The following is a 20314-nucleotide window of genomic DNA, read 5'->3' as shown; positions in this document are numbered from 1 at the left end:
TCAAATATGCAAATAGAAAAGATACACCAACCGTCAGAAAGATTATCTCTGGATGGTGCGATGAAATGCACTTTTTGCTTCCTTTTCTAAATGCATTTCTTTATTCTCAAAAATTTTATCATGAGTTCTTAAAATATATTAAGAAAAGAAAGTGTTGACCTAATGTCTAGACAGATCAATATTGTAAATTAGCTAGTTTGACACACCAACTCTCCAATTCCATAATGTTGCTAGAGAGCTCAATTTGTATTCAATTTGAATACACAATTCATATTTCTTTGCTGGTGGGATTGAGAAGTAGATAATTAAATAAGCAAGCAGAGAATTTACAAACTCTGGGAAAGAGCAATACGCAATGCAGAATAAGTAACACCATTACAAAAGATTCTATCTAGAAAGTCTTTGGCCATAGTTACACATATTAGTAATAGTAGTTTGATTAACAGTTAGTAGAGCATGTGGTGTCATTACTGAATCAGGATCTGTTATTTCCTTAAAAATAAATTCAGAAAATCTGGTTGGTTCTGAAAAGCATAAGATAATCAGATGAGTGCAATTCTGTATTCCAAGGATAAAGGCTTGAAGTTAGGTGTGAATCTAGTGGCAATAGTTAAAAAGGCTTGTGGCCACCCATTTGTCTCAAGTTTCCAATTTATTTTTATAGAAATCGTACCTATTTTTTTCTCATTTATTTAATTAATAAATGTTGCACTTCTATTAGTCCATAAGACAAAACACCTAAATCTTATGTAAATTCAATTTCTGTTTTCTGTATATACAAGTCTAGTTCTTGTTTTAAAGTTGAGCAATAACGAAGGGGAAACATTTAATTGCACCTTATTCTTTATACAAATTGGTATAATACTTGCCTTACTGCTGATGATTTTGATTCAAGTTCCTGTTAGCATCTCCAGGTGTTCTTAATTTTTGTCCTTAAAATGAAAATCTTTCTGTTTCTGTTATATTTAAACCATTCAAGAATGATTTCTTATAACGGTGCTTTCAGTCAAAGAACAGTCTCCTGATGAGAGAAGGCAAAGTTCTCATTACCAGATTGAGAGACTCACATTTGTGTCAAAAAGATATTCAGTCATTCAATTCTGAAATTCCTCAGCATTGTTTTGGTCATTTTTGTTATTATCTTATAGTGTTCTTTGACTTTACACTTTTTAACTTTGTAAAAATTAGTCTGAAATAATATAGCTTATTTATACTATAATATTCATGAGAAATGTATTAAAGTTTCCAGTGGAAGAAAAGACAAAGCCTGACCTCCTTCTCCTATTCATGGTAATCTTTTTGACCACTAAGTTACTGGATAAAATGTTTCATTGATGAACATATTTGTGACTTCAGGTAATCTTATTGTCTGCATCCCAGAAGGTTTTTGATCCATGTTCAAAAGAGTTTTCCCTTTGCTTACATTGAAGAATATTTTGCATAGCTCTGTAATGACCTTAAATGACATCTCTATCCTATGAAACAGAAAACCTTAACCTCTTTCTGTAATCAAGAACAAAATGTGTTGAAATTATCTTACTGATTGCCAGAAATTTATATTGTGGGCCATTTACAGCAGTGGTTTCAAGTAGAGGTGTGCATGAGAATCACCTGGAGAGCTTTTCTCAAAATACCACCTCTCCCAGAAACTGTTTCAGTATGTTCACGATATAATCTAAATGTGAATGTTTGAAAAATCTCCCCAGGTCAGTCTGTCTCAGATTTGGGTTGAGAACCATTGTTAGAAACTCACTCTGGAACAGGAGAATAAAAAACCTCACCTGGTGAAACTATCTTCTGAGATTAGGAACAGAAGATCTATGCAATTAAACTGAACAAATATTTTTTGAACATCTATCACATGCAGGTGACTATACCAGTTACTGCAGGGAAATTGAAAAATGATTGACACACAGCTCATGGATTAAAGCAGTGTATGCTCCTGCAGAGTGTATGGGAAAACTCCAGAAACAAAACACTAGGCAGAGCATGGATGTTCCCTGGGAGGGTTATAATATGATACTGAATTTCAAAAAAGGATAATTTCTCATCTGGGTGGAATTATTCCAGATGTGTTCATGATAAAGTATCATACGTGATTCATCTGAAAGGAGAGTAGGAATTATAAAAGGAGGGATATTGTGAACCTAGTGGGTAGAGGCTTCTGTTTAGGCCATGTGGTTCTTTTTGAAGGTTATAATGTATTAGAGTGAGTTAGTGAGAAATTCAGACATTAAAAGGTAGATCAAGAGCATATGGTGAAAGGCCTCTAATGATAGACTGGATATTAAGTATTGAATCCCATTGGAACTTTGGAATCTTTGAGAGAGTTTGACCCTGATCCAGGGACATTTTGGCTTGATCAGAACTATGGGAAAATATCTGCAGAATAAATTGGGATCAGTGAGAGACAGAAGTGCAACGACTAGGTGGGAGGTCATCGAATTTATTGGGATAGTAAGGGAAACATGTATTAGGTTGTAGCAAAGGCAATAAAAATAATAACAAAACCATTGCCAGGAATGAAAACTAAACTACACTTTGAAAATGTATAATGCTTTACAGTTTACAAAGTGCTTTTTCACATGCTTTGTAATTTGATCATTGCAAACATCCTGATAGGAATTTATAACTTATCTAATTTTAATTTTGTTGATAAGTGAATTGAGGTTAAGTTTCCTGCCCAAGCTTACCTAGATGATGGCTCCAGAATGTGGAACTTTCAGATTTCACATTTGTGAGCTTTTCATTTATCCAAATCAAATGAAGCTGGATACTAGGGCCACTGTTAAAGAGATGGAATCTATGGGTTTATAGCAGTTAAATGGTTTTATCTGATGACTGAAGTGAAACACAATTCTCAGATTCTGAATGTAATTGACAGAAGAATGTGCTTTGTTGATGAATGTAAGGAAATAAGCAGCTGGTAACTTGTCAGTTTTGGGGGATAAAGGTGGATATGATGGACTTAGGTTTTGAATTGGTGAATTTTTAATATTATCTTTTGCTTAATTTCGATGAGAAGACTCCCAAATGTAAATCTCATGGATGGTTGTAACCCATATATTACTAAAATTTGTGATTATCTCATGCCAGAAAAATGAAAACATTTCAAATTATACCAATCTGATTATATTGTGCCTTCTTACGTAGGACTCTGCTCACTCCTCCTAACATACAGAGATGTTTCTAAGGTCTGGCTAGGTTTTACCCCTGTTCTCTTTATGTCTTTCAAGACTGCCTTTCTAAAGACTTTACCATTCACTCTGTCACCTTTTCTCTTTCCCACCCCTCCATGTCTCTTTTTAAAATTATATAGCACCATGGAGATGTGTATAAGGCTATTAGAAATATGAGATTAGGGAAATGGAGAGAAGCGGGAGTTAAATTAAAGGTATAAATTGGATAATTTTCTACTTAATAGATCTGTTTGAAACAATAAAAATATATGTGATTGCTCAATGAGAATTTTGGGAGAAACTTCTGCAGAGTTGGCCATAAAGGTCTTACCAGTTAATTGAAACTTCTGGATATGAGTAATGAAGACTTTCTGGTAGTAATGATGGTTGTCCTTTACATGATAGGATGATTATTGGTATGAGACGGTCACCCACTATTTTCTTTGTGATTCAAAAACACCAAGATAATTTGAGCTTTTGTGTTATCAACATGTGTTATATAGCTGTGTATTGTTTACCAATCACCTATTAGTGTTCCAAATACACGTAAAACAAGCATAGCAACAACTATGTCCTGGAAAAAACACAGTAGAAATTTATTAAGTTAGAAGCTCATGACAGACATGAATTTGCCAAATTCCCTTGTTTTGTAATAATTTTAATATGGCATTGAAACTTTATAGAAGGAGAAAGATACTATTGTGTTGTACTCTTTTTCTTGTATACATTCATCTTGTAGAGCAGCTTGTTAACCCAAGTTCATAGTCATTCATTACAAAAGTTTTAAATTTAATTTGATATTCTAGGGAGTTTTACATATTTCTTCTAAATTCTCACAAAAATTCTAATGGTTAATATTGTTATTCTTCTTTTCCTTTGATACATATGAAAATTAAGTCCCAGAATGTGGAAATGATTTGTCTATTTCACACAACTTAAGTAGTCATTGGATTTTAACTGCTTTTTCTATTGTCATAACTGTCCTAAGCACTGCTTTTATCTGTCATCATCCTTTCCTTCGCAGTGAAGAAAAACAGAACATGATATTCAGAAGTCCAGAATCTTTCCTTTGAAACACGAGTTCTTGACCTTTTGCAGTGGACACTGACTATAGTAGCCATGATCTGAGAGAATTAAAACATAGCAAAAATGTGTCTTAGCCATTTATTATGTTATAGTCACATCATGCTGGCAAAAGAAACTTTTAGAGTTGTTCATCTGGGCAATAACTAAGACACATAGAATATTGTTACTACCAGTGAAAATTCAGCTTTGGTAAATATTCAAATATACTTGTATTTCAGTGCTGTCTTTATTTATTTATTTTTAAATTTTTTTGACTGGGTGAAAGACATAGGCCTCTCTGGTATGAGCAAGAACTGAACTCCCTAAATGATATTTTCTGTCCTCTAGTTTGATTTGCTGCTCTCATCCATCAAGCATTTTTACTCTATTTTTGAAATTTAAGCTCCGGAGTTCAACTATGATATTTGTAGTTCTAGCCTGAGTGTGGGCACTGTTTTGGATACTCATTATTTTTAATTTGTGTCAACACATGAAGTTAGTAGGGAAAATAAAGCCTTTAAATACTTTTACTTGAAATAAACAGGTAACTGTATGTTTGAATTAACTAAATAATTGCCCCAATTATTCACATCATTAACAATGGAAGCCATCTACTAAAAATTATAGCATTTTATTATTAAGCCAACATCTCATAAAATATACATTTTTGGCATTTCTCTGAATTTAACATCATCAAAGAACATCTGAGGGAATAAGACATTTTCTTGCATTTTTAAAAATCTGTCCCATATGTATATTTAAATAGGTTTAATATAATCATTTGGCATTAAAGTTCAGTTAGAGGAAGTACTCAGTAACTGCTTTCCGACTAATAAATAAGGTCTTACAAGGCCTAGAGGTATTTTATGGAATCATAATTTCTTTTGTGATTAATATTTATAATATAATGTTCTTTAAGGATGGCAAAATAATCAGGTGTTTGGGATTTTCAGGTATATTATATATTTAGTTAAATAGAAATGGCATTATTAATTACCGTTGTGTATGTTATGCTAAGTAGTATTGCAGAATTATTCAACCTTTTCCTTCAGAAACCCGAATATTATAAATTTCTATATTGATACACACTTGAAATAAAACATTATAAACATGAAAGAATGAGTATTCCTAGACTGTGCTACTTGTGTTGCTGGGTTTGCTACTGTTATTCTATGATTATAACTCTAGGATAGAGATGTAAACTTGTTAACTTACAGTTTTTGGACTGACATTTGTGTTGTCATACATGGAAAAAAATAAACATAGAAAACAAGAGGAAAAACTTCCAATGTGCCATTTTTCCTATGGTTTATGTTTTTAAAGTGAATTCACAATTGGATTTTTTGTTTAGATCTATAGAAAAGTACTTTATATTTGTCTTCGTAAATTCACAATGCCTCTTTGAAGTCATTATTATCTAAACATTCCTTAGCATTATGTTTCTCAAAGATATAGAATAAGATATTAAATATGTAGAAAGAGTTTTGCATTTCTTTTATATCTACTTTAGAGCACATACTAATTCTGATTGTATTAAAGCACCGTCTAAATGGATGAAGCCATTAGAATACATGTACAGGGTTACTTCAAAAAGTTTATGAAAAAATGGAATTAAAAGATAATATGAATTTTTCCATGAACTTTTTGAAGTACGCTTGTATTTTGAGAATTTATAATTTAATATCTAAAAATAATTTTAACATGCATATATTGAAATTAAGGCTGCATTTGTGACCATTTTCTCAAATAATACCTTTCTTCAAAGAACCCAAAACAAATTTTTGGTATTCCCTAGTTAATTATCTCAACTTTTTTTTTAAGTGAATTGGAAAATATGTTTTATGGTTTTGAGCAGTGAAAATATTTACTAGCAAGCCTAATGAATAACCCAAAGTCAGTGGAACTCAAAGGTACAATCAATAGTCAGACATTATTTATATTGGGTTACATGGATATTTCTTTCATTTCGATGAGAAAATTCACAGATTTTTATAATGTGTTTTAAGGACAAGTTTCCTACTATGCTTATTATTGAAAAGAAAGAGTTTACACATATAGATACTATCACATCTAAGCAACTTGAACACCAGCTCATTCAGTATTTTTAATTCTTAGGTTTAATGTCTTAGCTTTCCATCTCTGGGGAATTCAGTAATTCTGATATACTGCTTCATAGTTTGCTGGAGCCTCATTTGGTTTAAAAAATATTATTTATTCAAATTCCTAACAAAAAAATATCTTATGAGATGAGCTATACTATTTCCATGTTTTAATACTTTCAGAATATTTATGTTGTTTAAACCATTTTCATGAAAGTATCACCCCTCAAAACCACATAATGAATTATTTAAGCCTCCCAAAATATCTAAGAAGTTTGTTTCCCCCTAAGTAGTTTAAGAAAGAAATTTTCATTTTGAGAGGTGAAAAGAGTAATGATGTAAGAATTTAAAGAAAACCTTACAAATCTTGAATGGTAATAACTAGTTATTACTTTTATGTTAATTTAAAAATATGTACATAATTCCCCATTGGCTGAAAATTCTTTCAAATCTGAAAGGTCCGAGCTGCTAAATGAAGTATATGTTAAGGATTACTGTACACTCTGTCAGCTCTAAATATGAAGTTTCACCAAATTGGGATGATTTTTAGAAATTTATAACATGTACATTTTTGGCTAACAATGCCATGTTTACGCACAAAATAAAATTAATATTTGTGAATTACTTGATTTATTTAAGATAAATATTCCAGGCAATTTGGTGGTAATGGGGAGATAACTGCTTTTGGGACTCGAATTATCTAAATTGTCTCTGCATATTGATTGAAAATAACAACAGCAACAATTCACATAACTTCATGCTGAGTAGCCATAGTATTTTGGGGCTTGTAAGTCTATTCAATGTAAAACCTTGACACTGATCAAAGGATACTCTCCAAAATTCATTTTTCTCCATAGGTTTGTAAGAATTTAAATAGCAAATTTACTTTAATCCCCTGCTCTTTGTGACTTCCCCTTTGCAGTTGATCCCTGTTGTCCCTTTTGGAGTCCCTCAGTCTGTCAAGAAGATAATGGAGACCGGTGGCCAGAGAGCATGGAAAGTGGTAGCCGGCTCCACAGCAAGGATGGCGAGGGAGCTAGAACACTTACGGTGTCTGTTGGCAACTCTGGCACAACTATGGGAAGTGGTGTCCCAACATACATAGTGGAGAGGAAACGCCAGAGGCCATGAAGGGACTGTTTGGCATTGAAAAGACCCTGCCCTTAGGTAGCAGAGGACTGTAGTGTGCAACTTGCCAACTTTTGCTACTTCAGGCTGGGGATTTTGTGTTGTATAAATGTGTGTGTGGATAAGACTGAAAAATTAGCCTAGTTCTCCTGCTGAATTCTTAATATATGAGAGTGATTAAATCTGTCTACTTCTCTCTTGGAGGCCCAGAAGTACTATTGTGATCTACAGAGGGAGCAAAGAAAATGTAAACCTCTTGAAATTATTTACAATTTCAACAAAGCCAGAGATAAATGATCACTTCTACATTGAATGCATTCATTCTTAATAAGCTTATACTTAATAATTTCTGCTAGTAAAAAAATAAACTTGGACTTTGTGAAGAAAAAAATTACTTTTTGTCAGAATGTGCTGATAATCTATTTACTGGAGCAGTTAATTAAGAATCATGCTAGTTTTGTACATTTAGACATAGACCAGCTTATATTCTAGGAATATTTAAAGATCATATTTCTAGACTTTTTTAGGAAACTGGATTCTTCGTCAGGATTTGAGGAAGTTACAAGGAAGAAAAGGTCTTGATTTTGTTGATATTTTAAAATAACTACTTTCTTTAAGAGTCAGTGAAGGTTGATGTTATCTTGTAGAAATATTCTTAGATGCTGAAAAGTGTGTCAAAGTCAAAGGCTCATACTAGGAGAAAAGCAAAGGAAATTAGCAAAATCAGGGACAGCTGTTATATTGTTTTCTGGACCTATGAAGATAACTTTTTGTGATGATTGTGGGAAACCACAAATCAATCCAATGGTGCATTTTACTTCTAATCATGGAATTAATGACTTGGTTCCATGCACCTCTGGAAAAACAGTGCTGCCTTCCTCCCACAAATACAGTTTTAAACAGTAAAAATGTCTGCAACCTATGCATTAATTAGGGTCACCATAACTATACTTCATTTAAAAGGGCCTGCCATTTCTGTGACTGCTCCATTTTTAAACTCTTGCTATTTGCTATTTTCAAAAATCTCTCTATGCTTGCTAGGACTGACAGAGATTAGGCAAAACAGGGAAAAATGGGAAATCAATACACTGAGGTAGAGATGGAGGGGACAATTATAACTGAAACTGTTGTTCCCCAAGGTAAGATCCTGCCAATTTTTGTGCAGAAATCTTTTCAACATCCAAATTAGAGAAATGATCTTTCATATGAAATTTGTTTACAATTCCTCATTTGAGATATTTTTCAATCATACCTGAAGCATATCACATTGCGATACTCCAAAAAACAGATATGTCACATGAATTAAGCATTCTTGCACAAAAATATACAAGCCACGTGTGTGTCACTCCAAAATATGATACAGCATATACCAACTTATAAGCCAATTTATAAATTATTTTGAATAAAGCTTCTTATTGACTACATAGATATAGGTGTCTGGAATTACATTCTTAACAATTAAAATGTATTCTAGTAGTTTCTTTTTAAAGAAATTAAACACCATTCATAGAAAGAATCAAATAAATTCTCTGGATTTATTTTTGAAATAGAAAGTAGGCATTGCCTCCAGTTTGTAGATGAAGACACAAGGACCCTGAAGTTGACTGAGTAACTCAGGACCATAGGGTGGTAGAGAAAGGGATGAGATGGATTCAGTATGCATTTGCCATTTCTTCACATTATGTGCAAGAAAATTGTTAAATAGTCAGGAAAATAAGCATTATCTACCATACCCAAGGCAAGGTGACTTTCAAGAAAATCATCAGAAGTGCCAACAGGAGGCAATATTCCCTGACTCTTTTTTCCTATGCCTTTGGTGTAATTATGTGTGTACATTTGCATTGGAGAATAATGGTTGTCTGGTACTCTCAGAGTTGTTTCAAGGGGATAGAGAGTTAATATGATTGACACTTGTGCCATTCTTTTGGGCTGAATATAATTGATGTGAGGCAAAATTGTTAATATTATAAGTGAGGTAAGATCACAGCATTACTATCATATTAACCTGAGCATTTTTATAACATTCAACAATGCCCACCAGTGTGCTGGGCACTGAGGTTGATGCTGGGAATACTGGGATGAATTTATCACCTTTCTTACATTCAAGTATGATATAGGCTAAGAGGGGAGATATGTAAACAGACATGTATAATGCAATATAGGAAGTGTGATATAGAGAGATATTGGGGTTTTTGGGGAACAAAGAGAAAGGGAATGAAGCAGGAGAGCCTTCTTGGAGGGGATAATGACTAGGCTATAGAGTAAAAGATAAGTGGGGCAGAGGAAGAAGAGGCCAAAAGTCGGGGAGGATGGTCCAGTTTGTATTTAGGGACTGTCCTAGGGATTTCAGGTATAAATGTGACTATGCAGAATGCCATTTTCCCACTATTAATGGAGCGTAGAAATGTTTGTAATATACATATTTTATTCAATAATTTAACCAATTTACTCAAACATAGCTTTCTAGAGCCAAATTAATAGCTATAGTAGTAATCAATTTGCTCTAAACATTTCTTTATTCCCTCAGACTTTAAATTACACATATACATTATAAAAAGTATGAAAAAATGAAGATGTAAATAGTCACAAACCAGATAAATGGCATGGAGTAAACTTTATTTTGTAAATGCAGCTGGAGAGCTTGGAACTTATAACACAGAATAATTATTTTAGTTATAATTAATAGGAAATAGCAAAATGGTATTAAATCACAAGGAAATTATTAGTTGTGACCAAGTACTTACCATTATCAAAGTACTTACCATTATGTTTCTCCATATAGTGAGAATTATTTCAGAAATGCAGTTTGGAATATCATGAACAGATAAAAATATGAAAGCAAATTAAATTTTCTTTTAATCTTAGTAGAATCTAGGAATAGTTGATGATAAGGAAAAAGATAATTATGAGAATAAATCAGTGAAAGCCACCTTTAGTATTCTCTTTAAAGTACTTATCTATGATTTAAGATACAGTATTTGAGGTAGACAGGTTACAAAGAAGGAAAATTATAAAAATATTCATGTATTCAAAGAGATCTATAACAAAATTGACCTGAGAATCTATCCACTTATCCAGCTAGATTCTTCAGATTTATTTTTCAGACAAAGTACTTTATATCTAGGCTTGGCTATTTTATTGTTACCTCTGTTTACTGCCTCATGTTTCTGACCTTTGGCAAATTCTCACTTCTTGATCATCCATTTCTCTGGATGTCAACTGGGATATGATATGTTTTCTTTGTCTCATAGAAATGTCTTGGAAGCTGAAATACAATTTGTGACTCACTTAATACACTTTCTCCTCTGCAACACAAAGATAACATTGCATTTATACGACATGCAAATTCAGTGTTTTGTTCAAAATAATCATCTGAGCAAGATTCAGAATAGGCGGGGGAAAGTATTTTATTCATTGTTTCATTTATTGCCTTATCTTATCCTGAAAAGGATCCAAGGCAACTTATAGAGATACAAGTTACATGTTTGTAAGCTAACCTGTGTCAGGAAATTGAAGCAAAGAGGTGATAGGGGTGAGAAATCCAAAAAGTCTGCAGAGGAGAGCACATTATGAAGATATATCTTGAGAGAGATGGGCCACAAATTTGGCTCTAAGCTCTCTAATGACTAATGCAGGGGTGAAAAGTCTCTACATTTAATGAGAAAAATGGTCCTTTCAGAATAAGAAACACAAGTCAGCAGGACAAAAGCACAGATTACTGGCACTGAGACCAAAGAAGTTGTACCCTCTTGTTCTTTACTCAGTTCTGCCGAGAGTGACAAAATAAACAATAACAAAACAAAACCAAATATCAAAGAACTGCTTCTTAGAAAGTTCCACAGTGACATAGACATGGACCCGTTGATGTGCAGTTTGGTAAACCTGACCAGTACAGTGGGGTCCTGATTTGCCCCTCTGTCAGACTGGCTTTATCCAGTTGGATGTGTTACATGTCCTTGAGACTTGATTGAGTAATTCATCTACCTGAGACCAGTAAATATTGCTTCTGTCTTCCAAGCATTTGGTAAGTGTTGAGTGGAAGGAATTTATTGTTAATTAAGAGCTGAACATTGGATTTAAATAATTAACTGAACAGTTGAACACAATCAGAAAACTCCAAGGGCTTAAATGATTCAGGCATTTTTAAGACCTCTATATTAGGTTCTGACCACTGCTGTGGTCAGTCCTGGCTACACGAGGATTGTCCACACCTATCAATATCAAAGTGCTGTGTTTGAGGTATTCTGATAGAACCTTTTATCTCAGTGGTTATTACTTAGATAACTGAAACTTGCATAGCAATGGAGGAGGATGGATTATAAGCAGAATCTCTATAACTTGGAGTCTCAAGATTGAAGTGAAAGATGAAATGGGTCTGAACTTGCACTTCCGAAGGTCAAAAAACACTTCATTTATCCTGATGAAACCCATGTGACAAATTTTATAAGAACTGTACTAATACTAAAGTACTGTGTAACACTAAATTACTGCTTTGTAATTTTCCCTGTGTAACTTGAAAGAGTGAGTTCTAAGGGTTTGCATTCATAAACACAAATACAAATACAGTATATCATAGTCTTCAATTTTTTTTTTTTTACCATTTTCTTGTGTCTAAATCTGCTCCTAAAAGTTAAATCTAGAAGAGGTCAGTGTGATACTGGTATAAAGAGGAATATCCCATATAAAATAGTGTGATGTACGTACAAGATCTTTTAGATAAGAGAGTAAGGGGAGGCTGTGTATCTAAATGAGGTGTATCTCAAATATTTTTTTTAAAAAACATTTCTTACTGCATAATCTCTCTACTAAAACTAGTGGCAGCTAGTTTCTTTTTTTTTCTTCCCAACCTCATCTTTAGAAATCATTATTTTGACTATTTAAACACAACTTGTTTGTTGCTTGTTATTGGTCATCGGGTCCATGGAAAATTCATGGATTTTAAGTGATTTGTAGCTAAACATTAAACCAGATGAGGGTTTAGGGGCATATCCATTTTTATGTCAGTGAACAGCTTGCATTTGAAAAACAAATGGGCCAAGCTTAAATTCTATGATACAAGTAGCTGCTGTGACATCCCTTATGTTTTAATACTACTTTAGCTCCTACAATCTGTATCTCCTTCCTCTGAAACACTGCATTTCACCATTGCACCAAATGAGAAATACATTTTGCATTTATTTCTCAGCAGTGTGTGCTCAACTCAGTGTTGGCAATTAAATTAACTCAAAGGAGTAGAATACAAGTCCCCTTTAAACTGCTGAATGCTTAACATATTTTTTGTAGTTCTATAAGTCAATCTCAGTAATCACATTGGTAAGGTTTTATAGTGAGACCTAATAAATGTATAATTAGTCTTTACCCCTGTCACTTAAACTGAGAAGGTATCTGAGGAAGCAGTGATGATTGCTCTAAGGTGAAGAAATTCAGAATTACTGTGTGGGTATTAGCAAATTACTTATTAACTATTATTATTGAAAAAGAGGTTTGGTAACTATTATCCATGCTAACATGCTAACATGGATAATAGATACTTTCAAAAATAGTATACTAGGACAACTTGGACATTGGAAAGTTTGATAATTTTTGTATATTATATTTTTAATTATTGACATGGATAATACATTTCTGAGTTTCTACAATTTTCATCCTAATAAATAACTAATCATTTGGATAACATAGATTATGTAATGTTTCTAGATGTGAGTTATTAAAGCTAATAGACCTGTTTGAAATATTAATGTTTTCAGGATAAATTATATATTTGAATATTAATAAAATAATTATTGAATATACATAATTTTAGGTTAAAGAACAATGAAATTATGTATCAGCATAATTATCTTATTAAAATATCTTATTAAGTTTTGTTTATAATATCAAGCATTTTTCATCATAATTAAACTATACGTTTCTAAAACTCACTAAAGTATAATTGACAAATGATGAAAACTGACACTACATACTTTTTATCCCCTAATTTTAGTCACGATTTCATTGGAGAATTTACAACAAGCTATAGGGAACTTTCTAGAGGGCAATCACAATTCAACGTATATGAGGTAAGAGGCATTTTATTTTACCACTGTTTTCCTCTGGAATAAGTAAATTTATGCTTTAAAAGTGTGGATTTTGCAAAAGATAATTGCGAAAGGTTAACTAAGAACCAACATATATAAGAATCTTTAAATTTGTTGACCATACTTGTTTTTATATTAAATGATATTATTTATTTTTAAGTGCGTGGTCTTTTAAACCTGTTGAGAGATTTTTAATTCTTGCCTATGAAACTTTTTCTCTTTTTAAATAAGTTTAATATGGATACAACTTCATTTTTCCTTAAGCTTCAGCTTTTATGTTTTGCCTTCCTACTAACCTCCTCCACAATCCCTTCCTAATGAAAAAAAAAAAAAGGAAAATATGCATTTTAGTTGTGTCAACATGGTGCTATAAAATGAGCTGTGGTCTACATTGTACGACTGAGCATATTCAGTGTTGCTTAGGTGGAGACTGAAGGAAATGACAAGGCAATGTGTGATCATTAAAGAAATCCAAATTATTAAAAATAACCACACTGCTGTTATTTTTACCTTAAACCATCTTGCCTGTTAATCAATAGACATATGTTCAGCATATGGTATGTTTTAGCACTGTTAATTCTTGAGCTATATTATCTATGCATTCTCTATAATTTTTAAATTTAATATATGTGTATAGCAAAAGAATATTTTAGTATTTAATCAATAATGGTAACTCTTCTCTGCCAGGTTGACACTAAAATTGTCCTCTTTTAAGTTAAGAGTAGTGGAATCTCCTTCTACCACCTTCTTACTGGGCTAAAGGAGTTGTATTCCATTCATTCGCTCATTCATTCATTTATAATAAAATATTTATTAAGTAGCTTCTATGTTCTGTGCTCCTTGTCAGGCCCTGGGGATACAGAGATGAATAAAAATTTCAGTGTCTAATGGAAGAGCCAAACATATAAAATATATTTAGTGTAGCTTGATATGTTCCGTATATAGTGGCACACTCAGCGAACTATGAAATTATTACGGAGGGGCCAAACTCAGCCCAAGAAAGCTTCTCAGTCAGAGATGGAGTAATAGATCAGTCTCTACTATCTGGGTCTTTCAAAGAAACAGTAATAAGGCTGTGAACAGGCAACAAAAGTAATATAAGACAGTTGTAATTATGTAGGTGCCTATTTTCCCTGCCTAAGTTCAAGGCTGAGGAAAAACTATACATGCATACCAGTTCTCCTTGTACTTAGGGGTCATCCACTGCTAGTCTCTACATAGCCCTCCAGATATCAACCACTTTGAGTTTCCTTAGCTTTTACCGATATTTTCTGATCTTTGGTTTCAGTCAATCCCTACTGTCTCTTGTCCCACAAAGCTTGCTTAGTAAGAAGACTGGTGCCATATCTGATGAAATGACAAAGAAGCTTAATAATTATTATTCCTTATCAAACACCCTGCAAGAGTATTTGTACCATAACTTCAAATATAAATGTTTTTTTTATTATACATATTATCAATAGAGGAAATCAGTCTAAAAATCTGAGAGACCATTATGTATGATGTACAAGTGGTTTTAGGATTTCAGTAAAAGGCCCTTGGTCAAACACATTGAAAACTTTATTTTCTGCACTTGTGCAAGGAATTCAGTTTTGTCAAGACAGCCAAAGAAATTTTCAGTTATTATTCCTTTAAATCTTCTTTCTGTCCCTGTCTCTGTTTTCTCTCTTTTGGGTGCTGCTATTATGAATATGTTACATATGTTGTTACGCTTCATGGTATCCCACAGGTCTCTTAGGCTCTGTTTATTTTACTTCTTTCCTTTTTTCTTTTCTTTTGTCCCTCAACCTAGAAAATCTCAATTGACTAATCTTCAAGATTACTGATTGTTTTTTCTGCAAGCTCAAAAGTTGTGTTGAAGCCCTCTAAATGAATTTTTCATTTCAGTTATGCTTTTGAGATTGAGAATTTGTTTTCAGGCCTTTTTTATAATTTTGATCTGTTTGCTGACTATTTTCTATTTGGTGAGATATTATTTCATACTTCAATTCTTTAGGCATGCTTTTCTCTAGTTCTTTGAACATATCAGTAATAGCTGACTTAAAGATTGTGTCTAATAAATCCTCTATCTGCAAGTCCCCAGGGACAGTTCCTATTGACTGCTTTTCCCATTGTATGGGCCATAATTTCCGGATTCTTTTTTGTGTGTTTTTGTTGTTGTTGAAAGCTATAAATTATAAATTATATAATGTAGCAACCATACCCAGGGTTTGTGTTTCCTGCTGTTTGTTTAGTGACTTTTATCTACTAATTCTATAAAACCTGGTTTGTTGTTGTGTGGGCCACTGAAGGCTTTGCTTGGTTAGCTTAGTGAACAGCAGATGATTTAACAGAGATTTGTGTACCTTGGTATACTCCTTCTATGCCCCAACATTGTAAAACTCTGCTTTAGCTTTCACTTGCTGTTTGAGCAGAGACTTTAGGTGAGCCAGAGATGAGGGATGAAGGCTTCCTCACATCTTTCCTGGGCATGCACACAGCCCTTCATAAGTGCATGGTCTTCTAGATTTCCAGCAATAAATATACCAGAGCTTTTTAAAGCTCTCTATAGACATCTCATTCCTCAGATTGTCCTTTTCAGTTTTTTGGGTTAGCCTCTTACTTGCCCCAACTTGTGTTATCCTCCAGCAGATATGCTGTTAAACAATTGCCACTGATTGTTTCTAACAGTGCTCTGGAGATATGGCTTTTCCCACTGAGTAACCTCTGAGTCAAGTTCAAAGACAAGCCCAAGCCTCAAGAATGGGACTTTTCCAAAGAGTTTCCAAACAAGTCAATTAATGACAATTCTCTGGGAAAGGACACTTTTGAATGAACTCCATACCCATTTTGTCCTCTTCAGTGGCTTTTAGAGCACTGGTTTCATCAATTACTGTGGTTGCAAAGCTGTTGGTATTCAATACTATTACAGGTGTGGGAATATTGGACTGGATAAGGAAAGTTAAAATACCACTGTGAGATTCACCCTTTTTTTTTGAATGAATGATCCTTGAGATTGTTGCAGGCCATTGATAAATTTTCAGATTCAAGAGAAAATTTGATTTTGACAACTTTTGGTAGTGTTCTCATTGCCTTTATGGAGAACCAAATTTTCAGAGATCTTTACTCCATCATTCTAAATCTATTATTTAGCTTTATAAATGATATTATATTCATATATTATATAATTTCATTATTATTATTATTATTATTATTATTATTATTATATCAGATGCTTTACTGGTGGCTAAATCTGTCCTATGTGGTTAAATATCAAATCTTTATGCAATTTAATCATAAAATCAAATAGTCTGAGATAATTCCTATGTGGCAATAGTAAATTATGATGTGCTGGAAGCCAAAAAGATTAATATGAACTGTAAGGTACTTATGAAATTCTACTGAAAATTCACTCCTAAAATTGAGGAAAAACATTCTCTTCTAAACAATAGCCATAATGCTAGATGGGTGATTTTATATAGAAAATGCAGAAATACAAATTTTCAAGGTAAATATATCACTGAGCTTCTTATTCTTTAACTTTTGATTGAATTCATTTTATTACCCAATTTCCTATATATTGTTCAGTACTATGTTACTCAAATAATTTTGAGAAATTGAGGGATTCCTTAAGCCTCAAAATCAAATCTCACCTTTCTTCCCCAACCTTCTCCACATTTAATGGAATAACCATTTCACCATTTACTTAATCTAAAAAATGTGTCATCTTGCTGATAGTGCCCTACATCTTGACTATTGTATATTCTCCTATAGAATGTGCTCAGCCAGGGTTTTCTGAAATAAATGGTAAAATTAATACATGGAATGAGTGAATAGATGAGTCAATTCCTCTTTTTGTTTTCTGCGTGCACCTGCTGAATTCAGTTTATTCTATTTTCTGAGTTTTTCTTCTTAGCCATTTTCAATCCTGCTGCCTTATTTAATGCTTTATTACTTCTTGCATAGATGATTTAGAATAGGACCCTATTTGTTGCTTCTTATTTTTCTCCCTGCCACTCTATCCTGTAGAACAATTATACTATTCTGCCATTTAAATATCAGCTGAATAACCTCCAAACTCCCTAGCCTTAAATGAGGGATCTCCTGAGCAAGCCTTCAGCTTACTTTTTTCAGATTTACTTTTTATCTCTTTGTGTGTTCTCTCTGCTCCAGCCAACCTGGGTCAATTACTTTTTTCTCTTTCTAGAATGCTGTATTTGTTGATTTCTTTTTATTGGAGCCCTAGTTTAAATAATAAATTCTAGTTCAAATAATACTTATTCCTAAATTATTTGATTTTTCTTTCCCTATCAAATGCTTTCTCCATATTTTGGATTGAGCTGCAGGATTCTCTCTTAAGGGACTTACATATTTTATTTATCCTGTTAGATCGACAGGCTTTACTCATCATTATATTCCCTTTATCTGCCAGTTCTTTTTTAATACAGAAGTGCGATAATACTTTCTCATGGAACAAGTAGTCAAAAATTCAATCTTACATTCACAAACCAGAGTTTTACCAATTATTATGTAGCATGGGTATCTGGTAGAAATTTGTATCATTATAAAGTGGTAGTTAGGTCAATAGATCCCTTAAATATTCACACATGGTATGAATTGCTATGTTAATATATTTTATCTAATAAAAAGTTTTGTCTCTCTAATATACTTTAGTGACTTCTAATTTCTCTACAAAGCAACCATTATTATTTAGGATTTTGGATATTAAAGGTCTCTATATTAAGAAGATGCAGATGGCTAAGGGTAATCAAGACATGAAGTGATTGAGAAGAACATTACTGACCAAATTTTTTTTAATATTTTAAAATTTATTAATTTATTTCTTAATTGAAACATAATTGATTATACCTATTTATGGGGTACAGAGTTAACTATCAGTATTTGTGTAAGTATGTGGTAATCAAATCAATATTATTAGCATGTTCATCATTATAAATTATAATTATTCTTTGTGTCCCTAACCCCTCTCTCCTTCCACCTTTCCCACCTCTAGTAATTATAGGTTTGTTCTCTCCTTCAGAAAGTTCAACGTTTTATTGTGGTCTTTCTTTCTGTCTTAGCTCCCATTTATGAGTGAAGACATGTGGCATTTATCTTTCTGTGCCTGGCTTATTTCACTTAAGATAATTTTCTCCATGCTCACCCATGTTGCTGCAAGTGGTGGAATTTCATTCTTTTTTATGGCTGAGTAGCATTCCATTGTGTATATATACCACGTTTTCCTTATCTAGTTGTCCGTTGATGGACATTTAGGTTGGTTCCATATTTTGGCTATTGTAAATAGAGCTGTGATGAATAGGGGTGTGCAGGTATCCTGCTGACATGATGATTTTCATTCCTTTGGGTATATAAGCAGAAGTGGGATTGCTGGATCATATGATAGATCTATCTGTAGCTGTTTGAGAAACCTCCATACTGTTTCCCATGATGGCTGTACTAATTTATGGTCCCACCAACAGTATAAAAGAGTTCCCTTTACATCTTTGCCAGCATTTGTTATTTTCAATCGTTTTGACAATAGCCACTCTAGCTAAGTGAGATAATATCTCAATGTGGTTTTGATTTGCATTTCCCTGATGATTAGTGATGTTGAGAATTTTGTCATGTACCTGTTAGCCATTTGCATGTCCTCCTTTGAAAAATGTCTGTTCAGCTCCTTTGCCTATTTTTTAATTAGATTTTTTTGTTTTTTTACTTGAAGTTATTTGAGTTCCTTGTATATTCTGTATATTGATCCCTTTTTGGATGTATAATTTGTAAATATTTTCTCCCATCCTGTAGGTTGTCTTTTCACTCTGTTGATTGTTTCTTTTGCTGTGCAGAAGCTTTTTACTTTGATACAATACCATTTATTTATTTTTCCTTTTATTGCTTCTGCTTTGGGGATCTTATGCATAAAGTCTTTGCCCAGTCCTACATCCTGAAGTGTTTATCCTATGTTTCCTTCTAGGGATTTTATAGTTTCAGTTCTTATACTTAAACTTTTGAGTTGATTTTGGTATATGGTGAGAGGTATAGGTCTAGTTTCATTCTTCTGTACATGGATATCCAGTTTTCCCAGCACCATCTACTGAAGAGGCTGTCCTTTCCTCAGTGTCTGTTCTTGGGTTGAATGACTGTCTAGGAGTCATACTGAAGTTATTTGTAAATTAATATATGCATAACAGGTGAAGGCACATTTTAAAAAAAATTCAATATAAAACCTAACACATTTTAATCATTTTATCTGCTTTTTAAGGTGGTGAATCCCAAAAAGAAAGGAAAGAAGAAAAAATATACTAATTCTGGAACAGTAAGTCAAATTTTATGTTATTCACTAAGGATTCAAATTCATGAACAAAAGAACTGAGTTATGTTCTGTTTAACTTGAGATTTTAATATGAAGGAATATAATAGAAAAATTAACATTCTATAGGAGTGACTGTAATGGAGAATACCTAATAGGAGGTAGTGACTTGGCTTCCTACAGATTATCCTAAGGGTTTTAAAGCCTCAGGTGGAAGCTGAAGTTCTGTTATGAACTCTTCATTCAATGGAATCCGAGTACAGAGAATCAGGCAGACATGAAAAAGTTTAAGTGGTAATAAGAAATATTACACTTTTTATTGGCTAAACTTGTCTATTAAGACTTATTTTATGTGATGTAAAAGTGCTGTTTTATAGTGCATTAAAACTGACAACTCTGTGGGAATGCCATACTAAGTCAATATAGGAGTGTACAAAGATGAAAGTATATGAAAATTGTGAAAAATCAATATCATCCGAT

The 20314-nt window shown here is 33.0% G+C and overlaps 1 protein-coding gene across 1 annotated transcript in view; it reads left to right on the top strand.

The window, feature by feature from the left end:
• Positions 1-20314, top strand: part of CPNE8 (copine VIII) — a 214551-nt gene that overhangs the window by 132512 nt on the left and 61725 nt on the right. Inside the window, exons 11-12 of the mRNA XM_008578132.1 lie at positions 13455-13530; positions 19787-19840. Coding sequence (XP_008576354.1) covers positions 13455-13530; positions 19787-19840 — 130 coding nt within the window. The remainder of the gene's footprint in view (positions 1-13454; positions 13531-19786; positions 19841-20314) is intronic.

Source organism: Galeopterus variegatus, unplaced genomic scaffold (assembly GCF_000696425.1).
Source record: "Galeopterus variegatus unplaced genomic scaffold, G_variegatus-3.0.2 Scaffold1635, whole genome shotgun sequence".
Lineage (NCBI taxonomy): Eukaryota > Metazoa > Chordata > Mammalia > Dermoptera > Cynocephalidae > Galeopterus > Galeopterus variegatus.
This window is presented reverse-complemented; position numbering and strand designations above follow the sequence as displayed.